Source organism: Helianthus annuus, chromosome 8 (assembly GCF_002127325.2).
Source record: "Helianthus annuus cultivar XRQ/B chromosome 8, HanXRQr2.0-SUNRISE, whole genome shotgun sequence".
In the NCBI taxonomy this organism is placed as follows: Eukaryota; Viridiplantae; Streptophyta; class Magnoliopsida; order Asterales; family Asteraceae; genus Helianthus; species Helianthus annuus.
In genome coordinates this window covers 58,064,031-58,089,400 of record NC_035440.2, presented here as the reverse complement: position 1 = coordinate 58,089,400, position 25,370 = coordinate 58,064,031, and the positions used below count along the sequence as shown (strand labels likewise).

Genomic DNA, 25,370 nt, shown 5'->3' with positions numbered 1-25,370 from the left:
ATCGTCATAGGTCTCAGACATAGTTTAATCGATTCTCACCTCACACGTCTAATACTGCTAAAGCTCAGGAACACGTATAATCACACAACACATAGGCACGAAATCACAGATTCACATAAGCACATAACCACATAGTCACGTAGGGCACAAAAGCACAGAAGCACGTACGCATGTAATCACAGAGGCAGTCAGAATACAGAAACCTATTATTCAAAGTCCGCGAGCGTTCGAATATAGCGATCGCGTTTGCATAGCGATTAGCATAGTATAAGCGTGTAGTGTAGCGAGCTTCGTACAGTGGTTCCTTATGGTAACAGCGACTTGTTAACGTTTTGAGATAGATAAGCAATGCGAGTCGTGTGTGTCGATCGAAGTGAAAGAAAAAATCGAATAAGTCTCAAAATTTAAACACATAAACAGATAAATACACACAAACACATAAAATCAACGAGTCATCAGAGTCAGCAGTTGCGGGCTCAGAATCGAAACACATAGAAATCAAGAAATAGATTGTCTGCGGCTAGATAGACATTGACTAACCAAAGCGATTCGACTATTCTCAAGGACTTGTCGTACACTCTTCGACTTTCAAGATCATGCTTCTACCTTGATTCTTGGGCGTTCGGCACGCTTCCCTTAAGTCATCTAGTGATTTCAGGTCATTGGAGTCCGTCGAGACTTTGGTGAGATATGGAAAAACCAAATAAAAGTTGGAACAAGTCGTCAAGGTTAGGGTTTCACCCCTGGCATAACAACTTCTTTCCTGTTTTTAACAAAAATGGCGACGAAAATCCACACTAAAGTATGGATTTCACTCCTGGTTCAACGCGAATTCTCGCGTTTTATAGATAAATACAGATCAAACAAGCAATTTAATTGAGAGTTTGCGGTTTTCACACCTAATCTCGACTTAATCGCCTATCCAAAAATTGAAATTTCGAATGCAGTGATAGTGTAGCGTAGGCGAGAATGGCGAGGAATAACAAGTAAGCTCATACATAATCCCTACAGGACATGCATGAGTCGGTCTCTTGGTCCTAACTATAGACTAGGTCTCTAGGATATCGACCCGGACTAGGTCGAGTCTTGCCTAATTCCCAATAGTTATGGCTCTGATACCAATCTGTCACACCCCAACCGATGGCGGAAACATCGGGGCATGGCACTGAGCGAAACAGATTGTCCAGAAGTTTCCATAACAATTATATTTATCAATTACTTAAAACAACATGTCCCATACCGTGTCATAAAGGATAGTACAATTATTACCGACAAAATCTAGGCAAATAGTTCTGTTCCGACAACTCAGATTCAAATTGTACAGACAACTATTTGTTGGCCTTTAGGACCTTATTCTAGCCTCGCTTTCCTAGCAGATAAGCATCCTAAATACCTGTCACATACGTTAAAATAAAGTCAATACACATAGTGTAAAGGCGAGTATACAAGTTTGATAATAGCATATAGAGTTCGAAATAGTTTACGCATAACCAGCACGTACACAGAGGAAAACGAAACATGTTAGTTATCGACATGAACCTATCGATACCAATGACTGCGGGTTGACTGCCGAAGGTAGTTCGTAATACATGATCACCACTGTAATCCATGCAAATAATTGTCCTTAACAACCCCCGTGTGAACGGGTGCTGAGTCCAAACTATAATACTATCATCGTTAAGGCAGGTAGACAACATTCCATGTGTAAACATAACAAACAAGCATTCATTAAGTCACGTATCACATGCGATATCGGTTAGTGTTTAAAGTATTGTGTAGTGTGTTCGTTTGTGATTTTGAATAAGTAACGTATGTGACACCCAAAAGTGCGAAAGCAAAAAGGGATCGAGTATACTCACAGCGGTTGATGGATTGAAGGGAGCGCTTGAGAGTAAGGTTAGCCTAAATAGTTCGATAGCATAACGATTAGTGACGCGTAAAATGAAAGCAAGTGTTGGTGGTTCGAACAGCTGGTCGATCGGATGGTAGTCCGATCGGACAGCTGATCGTGCGGTTGATAGTCCGTTCGGACGGCTGTCCGCTCGGATGGCCGTTGGAGTGGATTATTTCTTCCTTTTAGAGGGATGTGTTTGTGTATGATGGTTTGACTTTTGAAGTTTTTGTTGTAGTATTTTGAAAACATTGAAGTACCTCTGCCTTTCAGGTCGGTCGATCGGCCGATCGTTCGATCGGTCGGCAACCCGTTCGGTTAGGCGCTTCAGTGAGAACAAGTTCACAGCAGGTTGTCACTCGATCGGACAGCAGTCCGGTCGGGTGGCATCCTTAGTGCATTGAACATGTTTTAAAAAAATCGATTAAGTGTTAAAGTCCAAGTATCTCATGATCCAAAGGGCAATCCGGTCGGATGGTAGTCCGATCGGATAGCAATTCGTTCAATATTCAAACTTCAGATAAAGTTGGTTAAGTGTGGGACCCATGGTGCTAGCCGTTCGGCTGACCGGTCGTTCGGGTGACTGTCCGTTCGGACAGCAGTCCGATCGGATGGCACCTCGTCCTGGTCGTCCTGTTCGTCTCACACTTGGTTGTTTTGATTGTTTGTCATTTTATCGAGGCATTTTGATAATGAGTCAAACAATAGAAACTTCGTCAATACTTGGTTCTCCTGATCGGACAGGAATCACCCAAATCCGATTAGTGAACTATTCGAGACGGGGTTCACGTTTGACCCGAAATCGGTAAACCTCTTGGATAGAATCCAGATCTTGAGCCAACACGACCACAGACCGAGTAGTAAGTCGGCACAAGTTCCGGTTCTATCGGTTTTGAGTGCATTGAGTGTAAAAGAGTTGAAAGAAAGTTAGAAAACTGTCTTTCAATCCCTTTTCTTTGTGAATATGTTTAGATCTATGAAAGATCTTTGTTAGTTTATGTGGAAATCGGTAAGATCTAAGTTGTTCTTGGTAGATTGAGGTCAAAACACGAAGTTCTTCAAGAACACATGATGACGTCATCCTAAAACACCTTGAATCTTGGTGGTTTCACGGTTAAAAGTTAAGATTTAAAAGATAGAAAGGTGTAGGAGTGCGTGTAGATCAAGAAAGTACAAGATTTAGGTCGAGATCTTACCGGAATCGAGAGAAATCTGAGAAAAGGTGAGGAGAGCGTGCTGTTCGGTCAGAGAGTTGCCAAATGTAGAAAGAATGAAAGTGACATGGGTATTTATAGAGTTCCAAAAGAGGAAAAGGCTGGCCGATCGGACAGGCAGCTCGATCGGACAGCCTGTCCGATCGGACGGCAGTCCGGGCGGACGGCTGGTCGTTCGGCTGGTTGTCTGATCGATCGGTCGACTGTTTCGAGTGTTCGGTGCGACGAGTTTTGCTGTTTCGACTTCGATTGCGAGCGATGCGATGCGATGGAGTTTCCTAGTCAAATTACTTTTAATCCCAACTACTCATATCTCGCGCTATCTCTTCTCCACTAATTATCATACTATATCAACATACAATCCTCCTTATTTCGTATTCGTTTAGCGATTGCGATTTGATTGCGATTGAGTTAGATTACGATTCGATCGATTACCACACATAACATAAATAAACATGCACAGGTAACACATAAGGACACACATATGTATAACAATCACCAAATTGCGAATTTCGAGTTGCGGGCGCGATGTTGATTAGATTAGCTTGATTCGCGTTTAATTGACTTTATCGCATTGATACTTCCTATTGTTCACAGTCGTAAAGAGATTCGTAGTTCTAAATATTCGGCGATTACTGTGATTATAATTAATTACTCCACATAATACAACTAACATAAAACACAAATTAGACTAACTACAAGTCAAAGAAGTCAAAACAGGGATTGAGCAAGGAGAGACAGATTGCAATTAGCAATCTTTTCTTCCTTTGACTTCAATCTTGACTTTGACTTTGACTTCGGAACACGAGGGTGTTACACAATCCGTTGTTCACATGGTCGGATGGTCATTCGATCGGATGGCTATCCGATCGGACGGCAATCCGTTCGATGTTCAAAATTTTTGAAAAGTAGAAATAATAGTTTAAGTGTTAACCTTCAAGTGCAATCCGATCGGGTGACTGTCCGATCGGACGACAACCCGTCCCGTAACCTGACCGTGTTGCTAATTTGGGGATTTTTTAAGTTGGCGATTTTTTCGAGACGATATGACAACGTGTTAAACAATAGAAACCTCGTCAAGACTCTAGTGACCCGATCGGACAGGAACCACCCTAGTCCGACCAATTAACCGTTCGAGACAGTTTTTCATGTTTAACCCGAAATCGGTAGTCTCTTTGATAGAAACCAGATCTTGAACCAACACATCACTAAGAAGGAGTAGAAGATCAGAACGAGCTCCGATTCTATCGGTTTTGAGTGCATTGAGTGTAAAAGAGTTGAAAGAAAGTTGGAAAACCATCTTTCAATCCTTTCAACCATGAATCTGTGTAGATCTGTGCGAAATCGTTGTTGATTCTTGTGGAAATACTTCAGATCTGAGTTGTTCTTGGTGGAATGATGCCAAAACTTGAAGTTCATAAGAACTCTATGATGACATCACCCTATAACACCTCAAATCCACTGATTTCACGGTTAAAAGTTAAGACTCAAAGGTGAAAAAGATGAAGGAGTGCATGTAGATCATAAAAGTACAAGATTTAGGTTGAAAACTTACAAGAATCGCGAGGAATCGAAAGAAAGAAGCTGAAGTGCGGCTGGGTCGAGTGGAGGAGTTGTCACATCAAGTGATGTGACAAGTGAGGGTATTTATAGGGTTTCCCAAAAAGGAAAGTGCGAAGGGGTCGAGTGGGTCACCGATCGGATGGTTGTCCGATCGGATGGCAGTCCGATCGGATGGCAATCCGATCGGTTGGCCATCCGATCAAGCAGTCACTCGATCGAGTGGCTCTGACGATTTGAATCTCGGCGTTTCATTTTTTGCATCGAGTTTTGCGATGCGATTTTCGATTTAGCGACACGATAGGTTAATAATAAACACACAAATACTATATCTAACGTACAATCATCCTAATTAACTGGCGTTTAGCGTTTGCGATTCGATTGCGATAGAGCTGCGATTGGGTTTCGATTAACCACCACAAGACATAAAGTAAATAAACATGCACAAGTAATACATAAGTAGCCACAAACGTAAAATAATATCCAGAACGCATAATCCGGCTTATGAATGCGATTGCGATGTGATAAGCGATAAAGCGATAAAACATGCGATAAATAGCGATTAAACCTCGGTTATTAACAAGTACTCCACATAATACAACTAATGCGATAAAATAAATAGATTATCTACAAGTCAAAGAAGTCAAAACAAGAGTTGAGCAAGGTGTGACAGATCGCAATTAGCAATCTTTTCTTCCTTTGACTTCAATCTTGACTTTGACTTTAACTTTCGAAACACGGGGTGTTACAGCCTCCCCTACTTAAGGGAATTTCGTCCTAAAATTAGGCTTTAGCCGTAACAAACAACTGCGGGTACTTCGCCTTCATGTCGCTTTCGAGTTCCCAAGTGAACTCTGCGCCTCGTTTGCCTTCCCATCGGACTTTCACAATGGGAATGCGTGAGCGCCTGAGCTGCTTGGTTTGTCGGTCCATGATCTCGACAGGCTTCTCCACGAAGTGTAGTGTTTCGTTCACTTGAAGATCCTCAAGTAGTACATATAAATCATGCTCAGCCATGCACTTTCTGAGGTTCGACACGTGGAGAGTCTGGTGGACGTTGCTAAGTTACTCCGGTAGTTCGAGTCTGTAGGCCACTTTTCCGATCCTTTCAGAATCTTAAAGGGTCCAACATATCGAGGTGCGAGCTTTCCTTTCTTGCCGAATCTGACCACACCCTTCCAAGGTGATACCTTTAGGAGTACATGGTCGCCAACGTCAAATTCAAGGGGCTTGCGTCGTCTATCTGCGTAACTTTTCTGACAACTCCGAGCTTTCAGCAGATTGTCTCTAATTTGGAGGATTTTGTCAGTCGTCTCTTGCAACAGCTCAAGACCGGTTATTTGCGAGTCTCCGATCTCATGCCACACAATTGGCAATCAACATTTTCTTCCGTACAATGCCTCAAACGGTGCCATTTGTATACTAGAATGATAACTGTTATTGTACGAGAATTCGACTAAAGGTAGGTAAGTATGCATCCCAACTACCACTGAAATCTATGACACACGAACGGAGCATGTCTTCAAGGGTGCGGATCGTTCTTTCAGTCTGACCGTCGGTTTGGGGATGGAAAGCGGTACTTAGATTAAGCGTAGTACCGAGAGCAGATTGAAACGTTTCCCAAAGACGCGAGGTAAACCGACCATCGTGGTCAGAGATGATGTCGCAAGGCGTCCCATGTCGACTAATGATCTCATTGGTGTAGATTCGGGCTAATTTTTCTACCTTGTAGTCTTCCCGTATTGGCAGAAAATGAGCAGATTTGGTCAAGCGGTCAACGACAACCCAGATGCTGTCGTGACCTGATGGCGTGCGTGGAAGTTTCGTTATGAAGTCCATAGCTATACTCTCCCATTTCCACATAGGGATCTCGGGTTGGACGAGTAGGCAAGAGGGTCTTTGGTGCTCGGCCTTGACTTTCGAGCAAGTCAGGCACTTCGAAACATAGAGAGCGATATCCTTCTTCATGCCCGGCCACCAGTACTTGTAGCGAAGTTCCTGGTACATTTTATCGGCACCGGGATTAATAGAATACCGAGATTTGTGGGCTTCGTACATCAGAATCTGTCGTAAATTGGTCCGCTTAGGGATCTAAATTCGGTCCAGATAATGGAATATCCCATTCGACTTATTCACTAGCTGGGCTCCATCGTTGAGAATCCTTTCCTTCTTCAAAGTGCGCTCGGTAAAACAAGCATGTTGGGCTTCGCGGATGAGAGTTTCGAGATGATGCTGGGCTTGAACATTACGAACGCTATGCAAAAAGCTTCTTCTGCTGAGTGCGTCGACAACGACATTTGCTTTGCAAGGATGATAACTAATCTCACAGTCGTAGTCGTTGAGAAGTTCTACCCATCGACGCTGACGCATATTCAGTTCCTTTTGGCTGAAGATGTGTTGTAGGCTTCTATGGTCGGTGAAGACCGTACACTTAGTACCATAAAGGTAATGTCGCCAAATCTTCAATGCAAAAACAATTGTGCCTAGCTCGAGGTCGTGGGTTGTATAGTTCTTCTCGTGGATCTTGAGCTGACGAGATGCGTAAGAGATAACCTTGTCCCGTTGCATGAGAACACAACGAAGACCAAGGTTCGAGGGATCGCAATAGACAACAAAGTCATCGTTTCCATCGGGTAAAGCAAGGACAGGAGCATTGCAGAGCATATGCTTGAGAGTTTGAAAGGCAGACTCTTGTTCAGTTCCCCAAACAAAAGGTCTGTCTTTATGCGTGAGAGAAGTAAGCGGCACGTCGATTTTAGAGAATCCTCCGATAAATCAGCGATAATAGCCCGCTAGTTCGAGAAAAGATCAGACTTCAGACGGGTTCTTAGGTGTAACCAAACTCTTAACAGCTTCGATCTTCACGGGATCGACATGAATACCTTGACTATTGACAATGTGACCGAGGAATTGAACCTCCTCTAGCCAAAATTCACACTTGGAGAACTTGGCATAGAGTCGATTCCCTTGGAGTAGCTCGAGAACCAAACGTAGATGCTGCGCGTGTTCGGCTTTCGACTTGTAATAGATAAGGATATCATCGATGAACACGATGATGAAGCGGTCAAGAAATGGTTTACACACGCGATTCATTAGATCCATGAAAACCGCGGGTGCGTTGGTTAAATCAAAAGGCATAACAACGAACTCATAGTGGTCGTAACGAGTGCGAAAAGCGGTTTTGGGTATATCCTCCTCTTGAATGCGTAATTGGTGATAGCCTGAGCGTAGATCAATCTTCGAGAAACACGATGCACCTTGTAACTGATCAAACAAATCATCGATTCGGGGCAGGGGATAACGATTCTTGATTGTCAGCTTATTCAATTCCCTGTAGTCGATGCACATCTGGAACGAAACGTCCTTCTTTTTGACGAAAAGGACTGGTGCGCCCCATGGAGAGGTGCTAGGTCGAATGAAGCCTTTATCAAGCAATTCCTGGAGCTGACTCAAGAGTTCGCGCATTTCGGACGGAGCGAGTCGATAAGGAGCTCTAGCAACAAGATTTGCTCCAGGAATGAGGTCGATGCGAAAGTCGATGTCACGACTTGGAGGCAATCCTGGAAGATTGTCAGGGAAAACATCAGGAAATTCACGAACAATAGGAACATCATTCAGGCCCGTGGTTCTTTTCTTTTCCTTCTGCGCTACTACGACGTTTGCCATGAAAGCTTGGTATTCCTTGCGGAGATACTTGCTAGCTTGGACACACGACATGAGTTGGAGTTTCTTCGACGCGACTTCACCATAGACACACAATAGATCACCATTAGCGAGCGAGAAGCGAATCATCTTATCAAAGCAAATAACTTCAGCATGGTTTTCACGAAGAAAGTCTATGCCTACTATGACGTCAAAACTACCGAGCTGCATCAGAATAAGGTCGATAGGAAAGATGTGATTGTTGAGTTCGAGAGTACAATCACGAAGAACAGAATTGACAGCGACGGTTCTTCCGGTGGCAACTTCAACATCGAACTTCGAGGGGAGATGGGCGCGCTTACGATTAAGGAGCTTTTCGAATTCAAACGACACAAAACAGTTATCGGCTCCAGTATCAAACAAACACGAAGCATATATACCATTCACAAGGAACGTACCATTGACCACGTTGTTATCGGCTTGAGCTTGGCGGACATTGATGTTGAAAATACGTCCGCGGGCTGCTGGCTGTTGTTGCTGCTGCTGCTGCTGTTCCTGGGGCTGCTGCTATTGTGGCTCTTGCTTCACCACTCGATTCGGGCACATGTTCGCGAAGTGGTTGGGATCACTACACCCGAAGCAAGCTCTAGCATGGATCGCGGGCGCATGAGCCGCTTGCTGACCTTGAGGAGCGGGAAGTAGAGCTTGTTGAGCAGGAGCTGGAGCTGTAGGTTGACGAGGACCTGTACGACAGTTGGCGGTGAAGTGGTCGTACATGTTGCAATGCACGCAGTATCTGCAAGTGATTCCCACTGGGTGGTGATAGGTACATGTTGGGCAAGCTGGGTGAGGACTAGTATATGCACGCTTTGCCGGCGGTGCATAGGTAACTGGTGTTGCAGCTGGTCGGTGTTGAGGTTCCTGCTAAGCTGGTATAGCTTGAAGCGAGACAACAGTGGTGACAGCGCAATTTTTGCTACTGTTGTTGTTGTTCTTCCTCTTGCGATGAGAGGACTTTGATGACTGCGGAGCGGCGGCGGTTTCAGCGTTGCGGCAGTTGTAGCTTGATGCAGATTCTTTGAAGCTTTATCCTAAAACCTAGCTTTGACACGCTTATCATTGATCTCAGCAGCGAGTTGAAAAGTTTCCTCGATGGTCGACGTCTTGCCAGCTTGAACGAAATCAGCCACGCAATCCGGAAGAGCACGGATGTATTTCTTGATGGTGATTTCGGGCGTCTTAACTTGACCCAGACAGATTATCCACAAGTAGCAATGATTTGTTAGCGATTTGAGGTAGATGTGCAGTGCGATTTATGTGTTTCGATCAAAGCGAACAGCGAAAAGCGTATAAATCACCAAAAATCAAAACATATAAACAGGTAAAACCACATAAAACACACATAATTTCACTTAGAATCGACAAATATCAGAGTCAGCAGTTGCGGGCTCAGAATCGAAACACATAAAACCTTGAAATCGAATATGGGTTGTCTCAGGCTGATAGACATTGACTATCCAAAGTGATTCGACTATTCACAAGGACTTTTGGTACACACTTTGGCTTTCGGGACTGTGCTCTCGCCTCGATTTGGGCGAATGGCACGCATCCTTCCAGTTACAGTGTGACTTCAAGTCGTTGGAGTCCGTCGAGACTTTGGTGAGAGTTTTGTAAAACCAAAATAAAGTGCGGAACAAGTCATCAAGGTTTGGGTTTCACCCCTGACTTAACAACTTCGTTCCTGTTTTGATAACATAGAGAAGAAATCTGCATTAAAGTATGGAATTCACTCCTGATTCAATGCAAACTCTCCTGTTTATAGATAGAAATGCGGGTCGAACAAGCGGTTTAGTCGAGAGTTTGCGGTTTTCACACCTAATCCCGACCTAATCACTCGTTCATTTTCGAAAATTAGAGTGCAATGATAGTGTAGTGTAGGCGAGAATAGCGAGATATAGCAAGTAAGCTCGTACAAATCCCCCTAAGGGCATGCATAAGTCGGTCTGTTGGTACTTAGACTATAGACTAGGTCGTTTCTAAGACATCGACCCGGACTAGGTCGAGTCTTGCCTAATTCCCTATAGTTATGGCTCTGATACCAATCTGTCACACCCCAACCGATGACGGAAACATCGGGGTATAGCACTGAGCGAAACAGATTGTCCAGGAGAAATCCATAACAACTAATTTTACCAAATATTTAAGTTAAGTCCCATACCATAACGTACTCAGCAAATTAGTTAATACAGACATAGTATCTCACAGACAATTAAATTGTTTCGACAACTCAGATTTCAAATAAAAGTAAATTGTTTGTTTCTAAGACCCTTCCTAACTTGGTTCCACATGGCAAGCATCCTAGCAGATAGCATCCTAAACACCTGTCACATACGTTAAAGTAAAGGTCAATACACATAGTGTAAAGGTGAGCATGCAAGTTTGATAATAGCGTAATAGAGTTCGAAATAGTTTACGCATAACCAGCATGTAACATGTATAAAGTGAATGCAAATAGGTTATCGATAGAGAAATATGCACAGACGTGACTGCGAGTTGTAGAATGCGCAACACATATCCCCACTGGGACACGTGAAGTAAAGCCCTTAACAACCCCTGTCCACGATAGGTGCTGAGTCTAAACTATAGTACTATCGTTGCTAAGGTGTCAGGCAACAATCACTGTATTAACATAACATACAAGCATTCATCGAATAACACGTAGCATGCAATAGCGGTTAGCGTATAAATAGTGTTTGCGTTGTTGTCGATTGTGATTTGAATATAGATAACGTATGTAACACCCAAAAGTGCATAAAGCAAAAAGGGATCGAGTATACTCACCGATTGTGTTTAACAAGTAAACACGCTCTTGGATTGAAGGGAGCGCTGAGAGAGATTAGCCTGAACAGTTAACGATAGCATAGACGATAAGCGGCGCGTAAAACGGTGCAAAGGTGATAAGTTTCGGATGGTAATCCGATCGGATGGCAATCTGATCGGATGGTCAGTCGATCGGATGTCAATCCGTTTGGATGGTCACCCGATCGGATGGCCATTCGATTGGATTGACATCTTGTTTGGTAAGGATGTGTTTGTGTATGATGGCTTTGAAGTTTTCGTTGTAGCATTTTGAAAACAGAGAAGTATCTCTACCCTTCAGGTCGATCGATCGAACGGCGGTTCGATCGGGTGGCGATCCGATTAGTAGGGCACTTAGTGAGAACAAGTTCACATCAGGTTGTCACTCGATCGGATAGCAATCCGATAGGGTGGCAATCCGTTGTTCACTGTTCATGCATTGAACATGTTGAAAATTGTTAAGTGTTGAGGTTCCAAACATCACATGGTCGGATGGTCGTTCGATCGGATGGCTATCCGATCGGACGGCAATCCGTTCGATGTTTAAAATTTTTGAAAAGTTGAAATAATAGTTTAAGTGTTAACCTTTAAGTGCAATCCGATCGGGTGACTGTCCGATCGGATGGCAATCCGTTCAGATGGTAATCCGACCGGACGGCAATCAGTCCCGTAACCTGACCGTGTTGCTAACTTGGAGATTTGTTAAGTTTACGATTTGTTCGAGACGATATGACAACGTGTTAAAAAATAGAAACCTCGTCAAGACTCAAGTGACCCGATCGGACAGGAACCACCCTAGTCCGACAAGTTAGCTGTTCGAGACGGTTTTTCATGTTTTACCCGAAATCAGTAGTCTCTTTGATAGAAACAAGATCTTGAACCAACACATCACTAAGAAGGAGTAGAAGATCAGAACGAGCTCTGATTCTATCGGTTTTGAGTGCACTGAGTGTAAAAGAGTTGAAAGAAAGTTGGAAAACCATCTTTCAATCCTTTCAACTATGAATCTGTGTAGATCTGTGCGAAATCGTTGTTGATTCATGTGGAAATCCTTCAGATCTGAGTTGTTCTTGGTGGAATGATGCCAAAACTTGAAGTTCATAAGAACTCCATGATGACATCACCCTAGAACACCTCAAATCCACTGATTTCACGGTTAAAAGTTAAGATTCAAAGGTGAAAAGATGACGGAGTGCGTGTAGATCATAGAAGTACAAGATTTAGGTTGCAAACTTACAAGAATCGCGAGGAATCGAGAGAAAGAAGCTGAAGTACAGTTGGGTCGAGTGGAGGAGTTGTCACATCAAGTGTTGTGACAAATGAGGGTTTTTATAAGGTTTCTCAAAAAGGAAAGTGCAAAGGGGTCGAGTGGGTCACCGATCGGATGGCTGTCCGATCGGATGGCAATCCGATCGGATGGCAATCCGATCGGTTGGCCATCCGAGCAAGCAGTCACTCGATCGAGTGGCTCTGAAGATTTGAGTCTCGGCGTTTCGTTTTGTGCGTTGAGTTTTGCGATGCGAGTTTCAATTTAGCGACGCGATAGGTTAATAATAAACACACAAATACTATATCTAACATACAATCATCCTAATTAACTGGCGTTTAGCGTTTTCGATTCGATTGCGATAGAGCTGCGATTACGTTTCGATTAACCACCACAAGACATAAAGTAAATAAACATGCACAAGTAACACATAAGTTGCAGACACACGTAAAACAATATCCAGAACGCATAATTCGGCTTACGAATGCGATTGCGATGCGATAAGCGATAAAGCATGCGATAAATAGCGATTAGACCTCGGTTATTAACAAGTACTCCACATAATACAACTAATGCGATAAAATAAATAGATTATCTACAAGTCAAAGAAGTTAAAACAGCAGTTGAGCAAGGAGTGACAGATCGCAATTAGCAATCTTTTCTTCCTTTGACTTCAATCTTGACTTTGACTTTGACTTTCGAAACACGGGGTGTTACAATTATTTCCCGAGAGTTTTAGCTATTCAGAGAATTGAGAGAAAGAAAAGAAATAGACGATGAAGAAATGAGGCTGAAGCCTCTTATATAGGCTGGTCGAGGGGTCCCTCGCGCCCCGCGAGGACCACCTCTATCTCTGTCGCGGACCGCGAGGGCCATAAAGGCAGCGATAGGGTTGCTGAGTCAGTGAGTAGGGTTGCCACGTGTCAGGACACGTGGCTCGTTAGGTGTCCGGCAAGTTACCCTCTGTCGCGCCCCGCGACAGACTTGAGGGTCTGGGTCGCAACCCGCGAGCGACCCATTTACTTGTTTGATTTGATTTTCATGAATATAAATGTTATTCGGGTCCGTTTTTCACATATGGGGTGTATTTAGGAATGTTTAGGGGTGTTTCTTGAGGGTTGTTACATTCTTCCCACCTTGTTTTAAATCTCGTCCTCGAGATTTGGACTACGATATCTCCTTGGAGTTATGTCACGTCTTTAAGTTAGTAAAAACAGTATATCAGGGTATCTGAGAAGAATCAAAAGATGAATATAAAGATATCATAGGATAATTAGATTTCAATGGTCCTAAAAATTTAGTTTTAGAAGTCGATGTTATCTGAACGAGATGAAATGATACAATCATCAAGGTGACTGAGTTTCAAAAAGATAAATTCGAAAGGAAACAATAGGATTTGTTGTCAGGGGAGAACTTACTTTAATTGTCAACTGAGGAAGACTCTGAATCAATAATCTCAATTGAAATTAGAAGTATGAAAAATGATTTGTCAATTATCAAACCAGAAATTAGTGACATTTAAATGGTAGGGATACACCGAAAATACAATAGAATTTAGTGTCATTGTCCTGGTACATAATTGTATCAAGACTAATTGAATGATGAGTTGAACGAAATATGCATGAATTGATATGATTAGGGTTTATGATTAGCTCAAGCTACAAATTTATACAGACACTGCAAGGTGTTTGTAATGATTGAAAGAATTCAATGATTATGGTGACCGAACGAATTCACCGTTCTTGAATGAAAGTTTCAATGAAGTGAATATGGGTATTCAAAAGATAGGATGTTCAAATGAAGGAATAAATGAATTTAGAAGGATTGATCAAAGATGAAAGAAATGTTGGAGGTACATTAGAATAAGAATTTAGATACCTTTATCTTAACACAAAATTGTATTTAAACTGGTTTAGGATAATGAATCAATGGATAGATAAAGTCGTACCTCAGGTGTGAAAATGAAATGAGTTCAAATTTTAAAGAAAAACGCCATAGCAAGGTGTCGTGACCTAATAAATGATTTGTTGGAGTTGAAGACTTTAAACAAGTCTATTATGATTTAAACAAACGAAGGGCTAGTTGAGATTACCTTGACTATGATGATCTCCATGGGATCTTGAATTGAATGTATATTGTGAACAAGTTCAAACAATTGAACTTGGTGTGGACATATTCCAACAATGGATATATATATTTGACAAGAAATGGTTACGATGGAAATCTGGTAAGAATCCTTAAAAAGAAAAGGAGTTATTCTTCATGAGTTTTTGGTTTGATCAAAACGCAGCACATATGTATGTCTAAAAATCCAAGATACGTGTGTGAATAGCCAAGTCCATATAAAAAAGTTATTCTTCATGAGTTTTTGGTTAAAATTTCTAAATTGATTTCATTCAGCAAATAAAACTTTCAAAAGAATATCAAAGACATTTTTGAAACATTCTTTTTGTTTTTGTTTTTTTTTCCAAATAGTTAAAAATCATTAACTTTTCTCTCTCTCTTTTAGTAAATAATAATTTTTATACTTTTATCCTTATCTTTTCTCTTTTTTCCACCTACAACCACTTTCAAAAATATTAAAAAATTATAGAGAGTAAATAATATTTTCTCTAAATTTACTGATGAAGAGTAACTAGATTCTATCTTATCTACTCACAACTACTCACAGCCACTCTATATAATATAGATGACACACTCACATAATTATAAAGGATCAAATGTGATTGCTCTAAAGTTTTTTTTTTTTTTTTAACGGTGAGAATTCTTAACTTGTTGTGAGAGAAACTTCACACTCTCCTAAACAGAGGGACCTAACCTCATTCTGGCCAAACTATGTTGTCTTAACCGAGCACACGCTGCCGTCAGAGTTTGGCTATCGGCATTCCCCGAGAAACCATACCACCCACTGTTAGTGGCAGAGGCTTGTGCCGCCACAAGAGAGAATTTCTCTAGTGTAACACACGGTGGACTAAAACATATTTAATTTATTTCAATTAAAATTCATTTGTTTATCTTTATATTTTGAAAGACAATAATATTTATTTAATTGATTGGCGATATCTTTACAAAAGTAAGAATAAAAATTTATTTGAGAGCAGATGGAATTATTAATGATGAAAGGGAAGGGACATGGTGGGAATAAGAAATGATTAGTAGAAGCAAGGCGTGGCGCGTGGGGTTGAAAAAACTGTCTAGTTTTATAGACATAAAATGACGTACACACGAAAATTAACGGATATATAAAGCCGAAATTATCGCCTTAATTTGCATTCACTAATTTAAATTGTTCTTTATTTATAAGTTTTGTTAACGACAAACTTTCATTAAAAGTTAATTTATCGATGTTAGTTTTGAATTTAAAGTGTTGGTTGCTATTATGTTGATATCACATACAACTACGGTTTTTAAAACCGTCAGAAACCATGTTTAATCGCCAGTGAATAAACATGAACCAACTATAGCTTCCGACGCGGGGGTTTGATAGGGAATAGGTCTGCACCCCAATGAGCTGAAAGTTTGGGATGAGAACCCAAAGAAGAAAAACATTGTCTCGTCACAGAGAATGAGTTCTTCTTATGATCACCATCCAACGTGAAAATAAGTATATATATAAACGAAAAACTCAGTACCGAGAGATAGAGAAAGAATGACCCGAGCTCCTTTTATCCTAAGGTGCGTCTCTTGGGTCGTGGCAACCGAATGATGGTGTCACCTTCTCTCCTATTAAGTCTTGGGGTATACTTTAATCCTTCTTAACTCCACCTAGGTGCCACATCACTCATTTTTCCTAATTTCATTTTACCTTACCTTAAAAAAATAGTTTAATCATGTTAACTTGATCCAACCTTATTTTTAGTGGTTTTTTTTGGTTTAAAAAGAAAAAAAATAACAATTCAATGGCCATAAGGTATATCTTAACCCACATTAACTTGACGGCACATCACCTACAAGGAAATGATTTAACGTTCTTTAGCTCTACCTTATCCATTTCTTTTTTTTTTCTTTTTAATATTACACATTTAATTAAAATATAAAATAAATAATAATATTTAATTAATTTCTTTATTAAAAATAAACATTGATAATAATAAATAAGACATTAAATATATAAAAAAACGAAGAAATCACGTATATGTTCGTTATGGCTTGTTTTATTTCTTCTGCCAATTGACTTTTTAAATTCGTGAGAAATTAATTAAATATTATTATTATTATTGTTATTAATTATTCTTATAATAACTGTTGACTTATAAATATTTAGTGGCTCTTGGTTAAAAAAGAAAAACGTAATCGATTCAAAGCTTCAAAAGAGTAGTTAGCAACTTTCATGCTTCTTTGCTTTACGTTAACATGTTAACGAATGGAAGCTTTGAACTCCCTTAACACCAAGAGAGAGTGGTTTGTATGACCCGTTAACATGTCAAGTCATCTTTAACATCCGAGGCGTTAGAGGTTTGGTTAACATGTTAACAGGTAACCCCTTTAATGCCCTTTAACACAAGGAGGAAGTGATGTGAAACGCCGGTTAACATGCCATGTCATCTTTAACGCCCTAGGCGTTAGGATACATCTCAAAACCTTAATGAATGATTCAACATGCAAAGTGTGATGCCTTTCCACGTCAGCATCCTCACATGCTCTATTCGTGATTTATTTAAACAAGGAGTTTGATTATGATTAGGTCTGACCTAACCGACATCAATATGGGGCATGAGGATTTGGTACCCGGATCAATCTATATGGTTACGGGCCCATACCTCTTCAGCCGACCAGATTAGGAGTGAACCGGTTCTATTTATAGTTTGAAAAGCCGTTATTATGGTTTAATTTACGGTTTAGGACTTGCCACCAGAATTAAACGGTTATAATAAGTATATATTCTTAACTTAATCGATTTCATGTTTTTACTTATTTTCTCACCTTTTTATAACCCTTTAACAATCAAAAGTAAAAAGATTTGATCTTTTTTGTATACCTATTATATTTAGAACTTTCGATAATTTAATGGTACGGTTCCGTGCTAAAAAGACGGCCCAAACCAGCAAACCATCATAACCAAACCGTTTTGGTCGGTCCGGCCGACCAAACTAATCTGGTTGGCTTGGTTTAGTTTTCTCAAAAATTGTACTTACTAGTTCAGCCAAAAGTTTCGTCAAAAGTCCTTTGAACTAAAACCGTAACCAACACATAATCATCTTTTTTAACTAGTCACTTTAAAACAATGTATGATTAAAAAATGTATGATGAATCGACTATACTCAATTGTCGAAAACATATATAACGCATTAAAATGAGTATCACATACCGTATATATTCAATTTATTTTACGGTGTATGCATCATTTACTAATTTCCCTTAAAATTATAACCATATCCACTCAAATGCGTAAGAATACATAACAAGATAAACAACTTTATAAGACCGGAGGGTGTGAAGGTGCCACCAAGGCCACCTCAGCCCCTATAGCGCCACCCGGCGCCATCGACCCACACCCACCAATTTAACTAGGGGCGCCATTGATGAGGCTCCATCATGGTAACGAGTGTTTTTGGCTTGATTGAGGTAGTTGGTCAAGATTAAGGGGGCGCTATAGGGTGTGAGGGGGCTTTATACCACACCCTTTCAAGTTAAGGTTAGAGGCCTTAAAGCCTCTGTGTGACGTGGCGTTGATAAAGCCCCTCCCACACCCTCCAGCCTAAGCTTTTATGTATATCTGTTTCCTTCTATAAACATAGTAATGTGTAGTATAAAGCATTGACAATGGCTTTTGGATTATAACACAAGCCACACAGGCCTAGTATATTGGGCTGGGCTTATGGACACCAAACAGACCAATGGCTATCTTTGTACTTTTGTAGTGTTTGATGTATGATGTATCCACAAGCCTAATAAATAATAACCGAAAAAATTGAATCATTTTTCTTATAGTTTCAAGAAGAGAATCCTCCATGAACATGACTTGCTCGAGTGGGGAAAATGTCGGTTTTTCATACGACCCAAAATAAACGGTGACAACAAATTCAAGCGTCTATCCACATCATTTAAATCCACTTAAACGAAGTCTAAGATTTAAGGCTTGAGGTTAAAATCCGGGACAAATACCAAAGAAGCTTTTTACTAGATGTGGCATTTTCAACCCGTTTGTTATAATACGATTAATTTTGACTTTTTGAATTGTAAAGCGTCAAGTGAGTCAAACGAGTGAAGGTTATGTGGAATGTGTTTCTATAATGTAACACTTTTGTTGCTTGCTTTATTTAAAATTCATATTATTATAATGTGGTAATATAGTTAAAAGCCATACTTAACTTTCGGAAATAAAAAGTTTATAAAAAGGAGGCCGAATAAAAGTGGTAGTCCATCAACCCGATTATATGGTCTAATTTTCACTAAAAATTGACTTATTTGACCCATTACGTAACTTATATTGGGTGTCCTTATCTTCATACTGATGTTTGGATCCCATCTTGGTATCATTTCATTCAAAGTATTCAACATAAGCATAACACTTTCAAATTTGTTCTCACTAAACAAGATGGTCGGTTTTGCCGATCGTGTGTCTATGTACGACTTTGTTTTTAGTTACTTATCTAGAGATTTTTCGCGAGGTCATCCGACCTTAAATTTCTACTAAAACAAACCCTTTTATAAAATGTAACAAAAAAAAAAGTCGTAACCTCCTATCATACAAACATAACAATATTTATCGGTAAACAAGTGACAATCACATATATTTAACCAATCATCAAACAATAACCACTCACAAACAACTAAACTTATTATCATCAATATACAAACATTTGTTCTATAAACAAACTTTTAAGGGGTGCGATCAAGATTTTCGCCTATAAAATACACTATAAAATTTCTTCAATAGGTGCACCTGCCCACCCACCCACCACAACACTTAAGTCCGCCCATGATTTACACTACATTCAATCAGCGACACACCGGAAACCGTCGCAAACCCAAAGCCATATCACAAACAAACTAACACAAACCACCACATCCATACACAACACCACCATCACTTGCTTATCCCACACACACCTACACCTACTCGAAATGCCGTCGTCTTCATCCGATCCATCTTTCGAATTCATTTCCCATTTCGCACCCACGAGTTGCCTAAAAACCGGACTCAACTCTCGTTGCAAACAATGAGAACTCGGATTCATCGTGCCTGAACTCAACTTATCGAATTCGATCATACCACTAAACACTTGTTCTACATTCTTGAGGAACAACAAACAGTTGTGTTTATCGAGCGAGTGGTCGAATATTCCAAAGTATACAAACGGATCGTTGATGAAGAACATGTATGTTCTGTTATGAACAGTGTGTGAGAAGACAGAATGGAATGCGGGTGTTTTTTCGAGGCATTTGTTAGCTAAATCGGTAAGATCGGAGGAGTTGTTCGGATTGAATTCTGCGAGGATTGTAGTGTACTTTGCAATGCAGGTGTAGAAGATTGAATTTGGGCTCCAATTCATCTTTCGAATGGAGTTGATATAATGACAATATGACATATAGAATTATTTATGAAGGAACTATTGGATGAAGTATTATGGTTATTCTTTGCATTTCGAAAAGGGTTTCATAAAAAAAGAAAAGGACTAAAAGGAGAGAGAGATCGATGCTTTTCCACAAATTCACGTCACAAATTGGTGATGGAATATTGACAAGTATAAAAATGAGGGGACTCGACTCGTTTAACTCAAGATAGCTCGAGGTTGATTCGTTTAGAGATTTAGTTTAGAGTTCGTGTTGGTTTGTTTAGAGCTTTATTTATATTATACTAGTTAGGTTCGTGGGTAGTTTTTTAAACTTAAGGTGGAGCTCAAGGTAAGGGTTATTATTTATCGAGCTGGTGCTTGGTTTGGGCTTTTTACACACACGCTAGTATTAAACCCGCATGTGTTGTGGCCTACTAAACAACCAAAAAATTAATGCTCTTGAAACCTTATAAAATAATTTAGGGTAAATTACTTTTTGAATTCATGTGTTTTTTGGGTTTTAACTATTTAAGTACAAAATAAAAATGTTTAACACCTGAGTCCTTATAGCCACTTTTCTTAACCATTTGAGTCCAAATTTCTAACATTGTTAGAATTATTCTGTTAACTTTTGTTAAATGACCAAACTACCCTTATACTTAAAAAAACTTTTGTTAAAAACCATTTTATTCTGTTAACCCCTTCATCTCTTTTATACGCCGCCTCATCCCATCCCCAACGCCAGACCTCTGTGATCCTCTCCACCCTCCGATCAACAACCTCAACCCGATCCATCTCCGATTCAATCGAATCGGCTCACAATCACCAACACTCTCCTATCAACCAACAGGAAACCGTTAACGAACAAGTAAGATGCAACAAAAACCTCAAAAAAAAAGTCAATAACGAAGGATTTGATTCATTTCTAAACTTCAAAGTTGAATGATCAAAACTGAAAGGGGACACATCATCTCGTAGTACTGTTACTACTGATTTTGCCGCAACGACGTCGTTCGCATCGATTCCACAAACCTCAATAACTTCAACCAAATCACTCACTTCGCAGTTTTCATCCACCAGGAAAAAGAAGAGAGTTGGATTATGCATCGGTTATGACAGAACTTCTTCTGTTCAATCACTCGATTCCGATTCCGCCATTGATGTTGATAATTCGCAGGTTCCGGTGGAACAAGCGACGGCGACGACGTCGGAGTTGCAGTTGTCGCAGATCTGAAATCGGAAATGTTTGAGAGATAAGGCGTTGGCGGAGTGTACGGCGGCATCGCAGAACAAACAGAGCTCTGAATCGGCTTTGCAATAAAGGACTGCTGATCGGTGGTTGCAAAAATCGCAGAGATGACATTGAAGAGTTGAAGGAGTTAGGTGTAACGCCCAGCGTCCCTAAACTTTAGGCTCTTGGCAGGATTAGTCCCTGAACTTTTATCAATTGTTAGTTTTAGTCCCTGTAGTTATGTGATGTTGATACTTTGACACTTTTGGTATGAATCTTATTGATACTTGATGCTTAACACTTTGATGCTTGATTCTTTTATTCTAGATACTTGATTCTTGATACTTAATATCATGAGACTTGACACTTAAATCTAGATACTTGACTCTTGATGCTTAATCTAGACACTTGATTCTCAATACTATGAAATCTAGATTCTTTATGTTGATTCTTGATACTTGATATTTGGAAATCTAGACTCTTGATTCTTGATACTTGATACTAGAGAAACTATGATTCTTGAACTCTTGATACTTATTTGGTGCTTGACTCTTTAGACTCGTGAAACTTGATTCTTGGTTGAACGAGAGACTAGAGTCTTGTCACTGGCGGAATATACGAAACTTGAAAACTTTTGTGTTTATGATGTAATCTAGTAATGCGATCCTTTTACCAAACTATACGCAACGCAATGCTTAATCTAACTCGCGAAACGAATCAAAGACGGGAACGTGGAAAGGATGGGATTGACCGAGTGACAATCCGATCGGATGACCACCCAATCGGATGGCCACTCGATCGACCTGCCATCCGATCCGAGTGCACCACCTTAGCCTTCCCTCTCACACTATAAATAGGCCTGTCACATCACCATTCTTAGTGATGTGACAGCCCTACTCGACCAGACGCACGCACACTACATTTCTCCATTTTCTCGACGATTCTGGTACGTTCTAGGCTAGATTCTTGTACTTTCTTGATCTACACTTCATTCTCTACACGATTCACCTTTGAAATCACACTTTTCACCGTGAAATCTCTCGGATCTAAGGTCTTGAGGGTGATGTTATCATGGTGGTTTGTACGAACTATTATATGACGTCTTTCCTGTTAAGATCTAACTCGAATCTAAGGAATTTCATGTGTTTTGCACCAAATCTAAGCTAGATCTAGGAGTTTTCATAATAAAACTTAGGTTTTCTTCAACTTTTCTTCAATCTTCCACTTTAAAATGGTGGAATCCGGGTATAAACGGACTGTAGACTTGATGAGTAGTCTATAGTAGGTTTGGAAACGGATTAATGCCGGAGAAGACGATCATGGAACGGATTCCGACATAAACCGTTGTAAACAGCTAGCCGGACAGGGGTGATTCCCATCCGATCAGAACGGCTGTAAAATAATGAGTTTACTGTTGTCTCAATACGTATCGTGCCGTCACCATGAATCAGAAACTTGGAAACTTTACAACCAGGACAAGGATCACTCGATCGAGTGACAATCCGATCGGATGACCATCCGATCGAACAGCCACTCGATCGGGTAGCATTGTCTAGCAAACTTAAATACTTGAGACTTTGAACCTTGAAACCTTTCAACACTTAGAAACTTTTTCAAAAACGTGGAACTTTGGGAATCTCGATCGAGTGGCAACCCGATCGGATAGCCATCCGATCGGACAGCCATCCGATCAAGGTAACCAAAGAACTTAATCTACAAACTTGAAACTTGACATTTGGATCGAGTGACCACCCGATCGGACAGCCATCACTGTGAGTATACTCGATCCCTTTTTGTTTTAAACTTTTGGGATGTAACATGTATTCTATAAACTATGATTCTTGAAACTTTTGAATCTAAACTTTATCCTACGTGTATGTGAAACTTGTGATTCTTGGTTCTTGATTCTTTGTGCTATGTGATGTTTGATCCATAGTGTGTAGTTCCGCCTTAACAATAGTAGCGCTATAGGAGATGCACCTCTTCCATTATTCTCGCGGGGGGGGGGGGGGGGGTATTGTAAGGAGGATTCTAGTTTACCTTGAGTCTTGGGTAAACACTAAAGCATCGGGATACTTGGACTATCACTGCGTGGACTGCGACAATAGCACAGTTGAAACTATTTTGTTACATTTACATATGGATATGAGTTGTTTTAATCTATTATGCTATTATTCAAACTTATATACTCGCCAATACTTTTGTATTGATATTTTATACATGTTGCAGGATGATAGGATGAAGGAATCATGGAAACAAGCTAGGGTTGAAGCTAGAAACTCGCCTAGTTAAATTCTAGAATTTTGAACAATGAAATTTGGGGTTGTATTTTGAATCTTATGTTTGAGGTGATGTTTTAGACATATTTTGCATGAAACTTAATTAATTACTATTGAAGTATCTAGTGTTATAGAATCTCCTGAGCAATCTGAACGCTTAGTGCTCGCACCTCAATGTTTCCGTCATCAGTTGGGGTGTGACATTAGGGTTTAGGTTTTGAAATGTGTGAAGATGATAATGAAGAACAGACTTATAAGACTTGTACTTATGTGTGAAGATGACATTGAAGAAGAGACTTGTACTATGTGCATATAAGACTTGTATTGCGTGTGTAAATGACCAAATTACCCTTGTAATTAACAGACTTCATAGATGGAGTTAGAAATTTGGACTCAAATGGTTAAGAAAAGTGGCTATAGGGACTCAGGGCGTTAAACATTTTGATTTTGGACTCAAGTGGTTAAAACTCCTAAAACACGCGGACTCAAAAAGTAATTTACCCAATAATTTATAAGATCAAAACCTAAAACCTTAAAGTACACCCACCTTGTGCCTTAGCGGACGTTGGACCGTGAAAAAAATTGACGTCAAATATGTATTACGACGTGCAGGGCCGTCTCCAAAAATCATAAAAAAAAATTTGGCCCTGTGCGAGATATAAATTATGGGCCTGTTCACAAATTTCTATGTATTATAAACTCATCAATTATTTAATCACTAAAATTTATGTGAAAGTAATTTAAATAGTTAATTTTTAGCTAAGTTTAGGTAGTAATTTATTAATTAAAGTGAAAGATGTAGTTGACAAAATTAAGCATTAAATGTCATATGCAGCTAATAATAAAAAACAAAAAAATAAGCTAAAATAGAGAATTTGGAGGCGCCGGGATTAGAACCCGCGTCTCCTTGTTGTTTAAGCAAGACAGTAACCACCCTGACAAGAGCTTGTTTGTGTCATCTATCAATTCAGTGCATATACATTCTAGCTTATATAACGTAAATTCTATACAAAATTAAAAAGATTTGGGCCCCCAGAGGGTTTGGGCCTTGTGCCGTCGCCCACCCCGCACCCCCTCCGGGCCGGCCTTGACAACGTGTAACTATAAGTGTTTGGATGACTTGTATGTTATCACTTACAACTCTGTTTTAAACTAACAGACATCAGAACGTAGACAAAAACACGCATGTTTCAATGATATATTTAAAATTTTATATCACATCATACTTTTAAGAAATATTAGATTTTAATAATCCCAACTATTCGTCGTTAGCCGCTAACAGTCTCAACTTCAAAAATAACCACCGGCATTCCCAACTCTTGACATATTGGCCACCAATGGACCCTGACTTACAGAACCTTAACGTCATTAGTCTCCGGTCGCCGGAAAACCGTTTCTAGTTAGAAAAAGATTTCTAAAGGTTCGATCTAAGGTTACAAAGAGGTTTAGAACTGTAACATCCGTCAAAATGGGTTTCCTAAATCCGACCCGTTTTGAAAAAAAAAAAAAAATTTATCCGAATCGTCAGTAAACCGAATCCTACACAAATAAACAAAATAATTGAATTTTTCTCAATTTTATTAAATATTGTATTTAGTTAAGTTACAATAGTTTAGGGTCTATAATAATTCAAACTAAACTGAATGGTTTATTTTGTAAGTTGACTCAAACATAAGGGTATGGAATAAAAATTTCAATTAATTCAAATCACTTTTGATTGCATCCCCACCGTAGTGTTGCCATTTCCTGGTGAATGAAGATTTCCATTTTTTTTTTAAAAACCAATCACACCCTAGACTTTATTTCATACAAATTAAAATTCATATTTCTATAAAATTTGACATTTATATACATATACACGCACATAATAAATAAATTGCTTAATCCTATATATTAGTAATGCATGATACATATTAAATATTCATCAT

General features: G+C 39.8%; 1 protein-coding gene across 1 annotated transcript; it reads right to left on the bottom strand.

Annotated features, from left to right (window-relative positions):
- Window positions 1-19,126: 19,126 nt before the first annotated feature.
- LOC110871150 (phytolongin Phyl2.2) lies at window positions 19,127-19,943 on the bottom strand. The gene has a single exon (XM_022120078.2). It carries the CDS (start codon window positions 19,927-19,929, stop codon window positions 19,372-19,374), a length of 558 nt encoding a protein of 185 aa, XP_021975770.2. The 5' UTR covers window positions 19,930-19,943; the 3' UTR covers window positions 19,127-19,371.
- Between the last annotated feature and the right edge of the window lie 5,427 nt (window positions 19,944-25,370).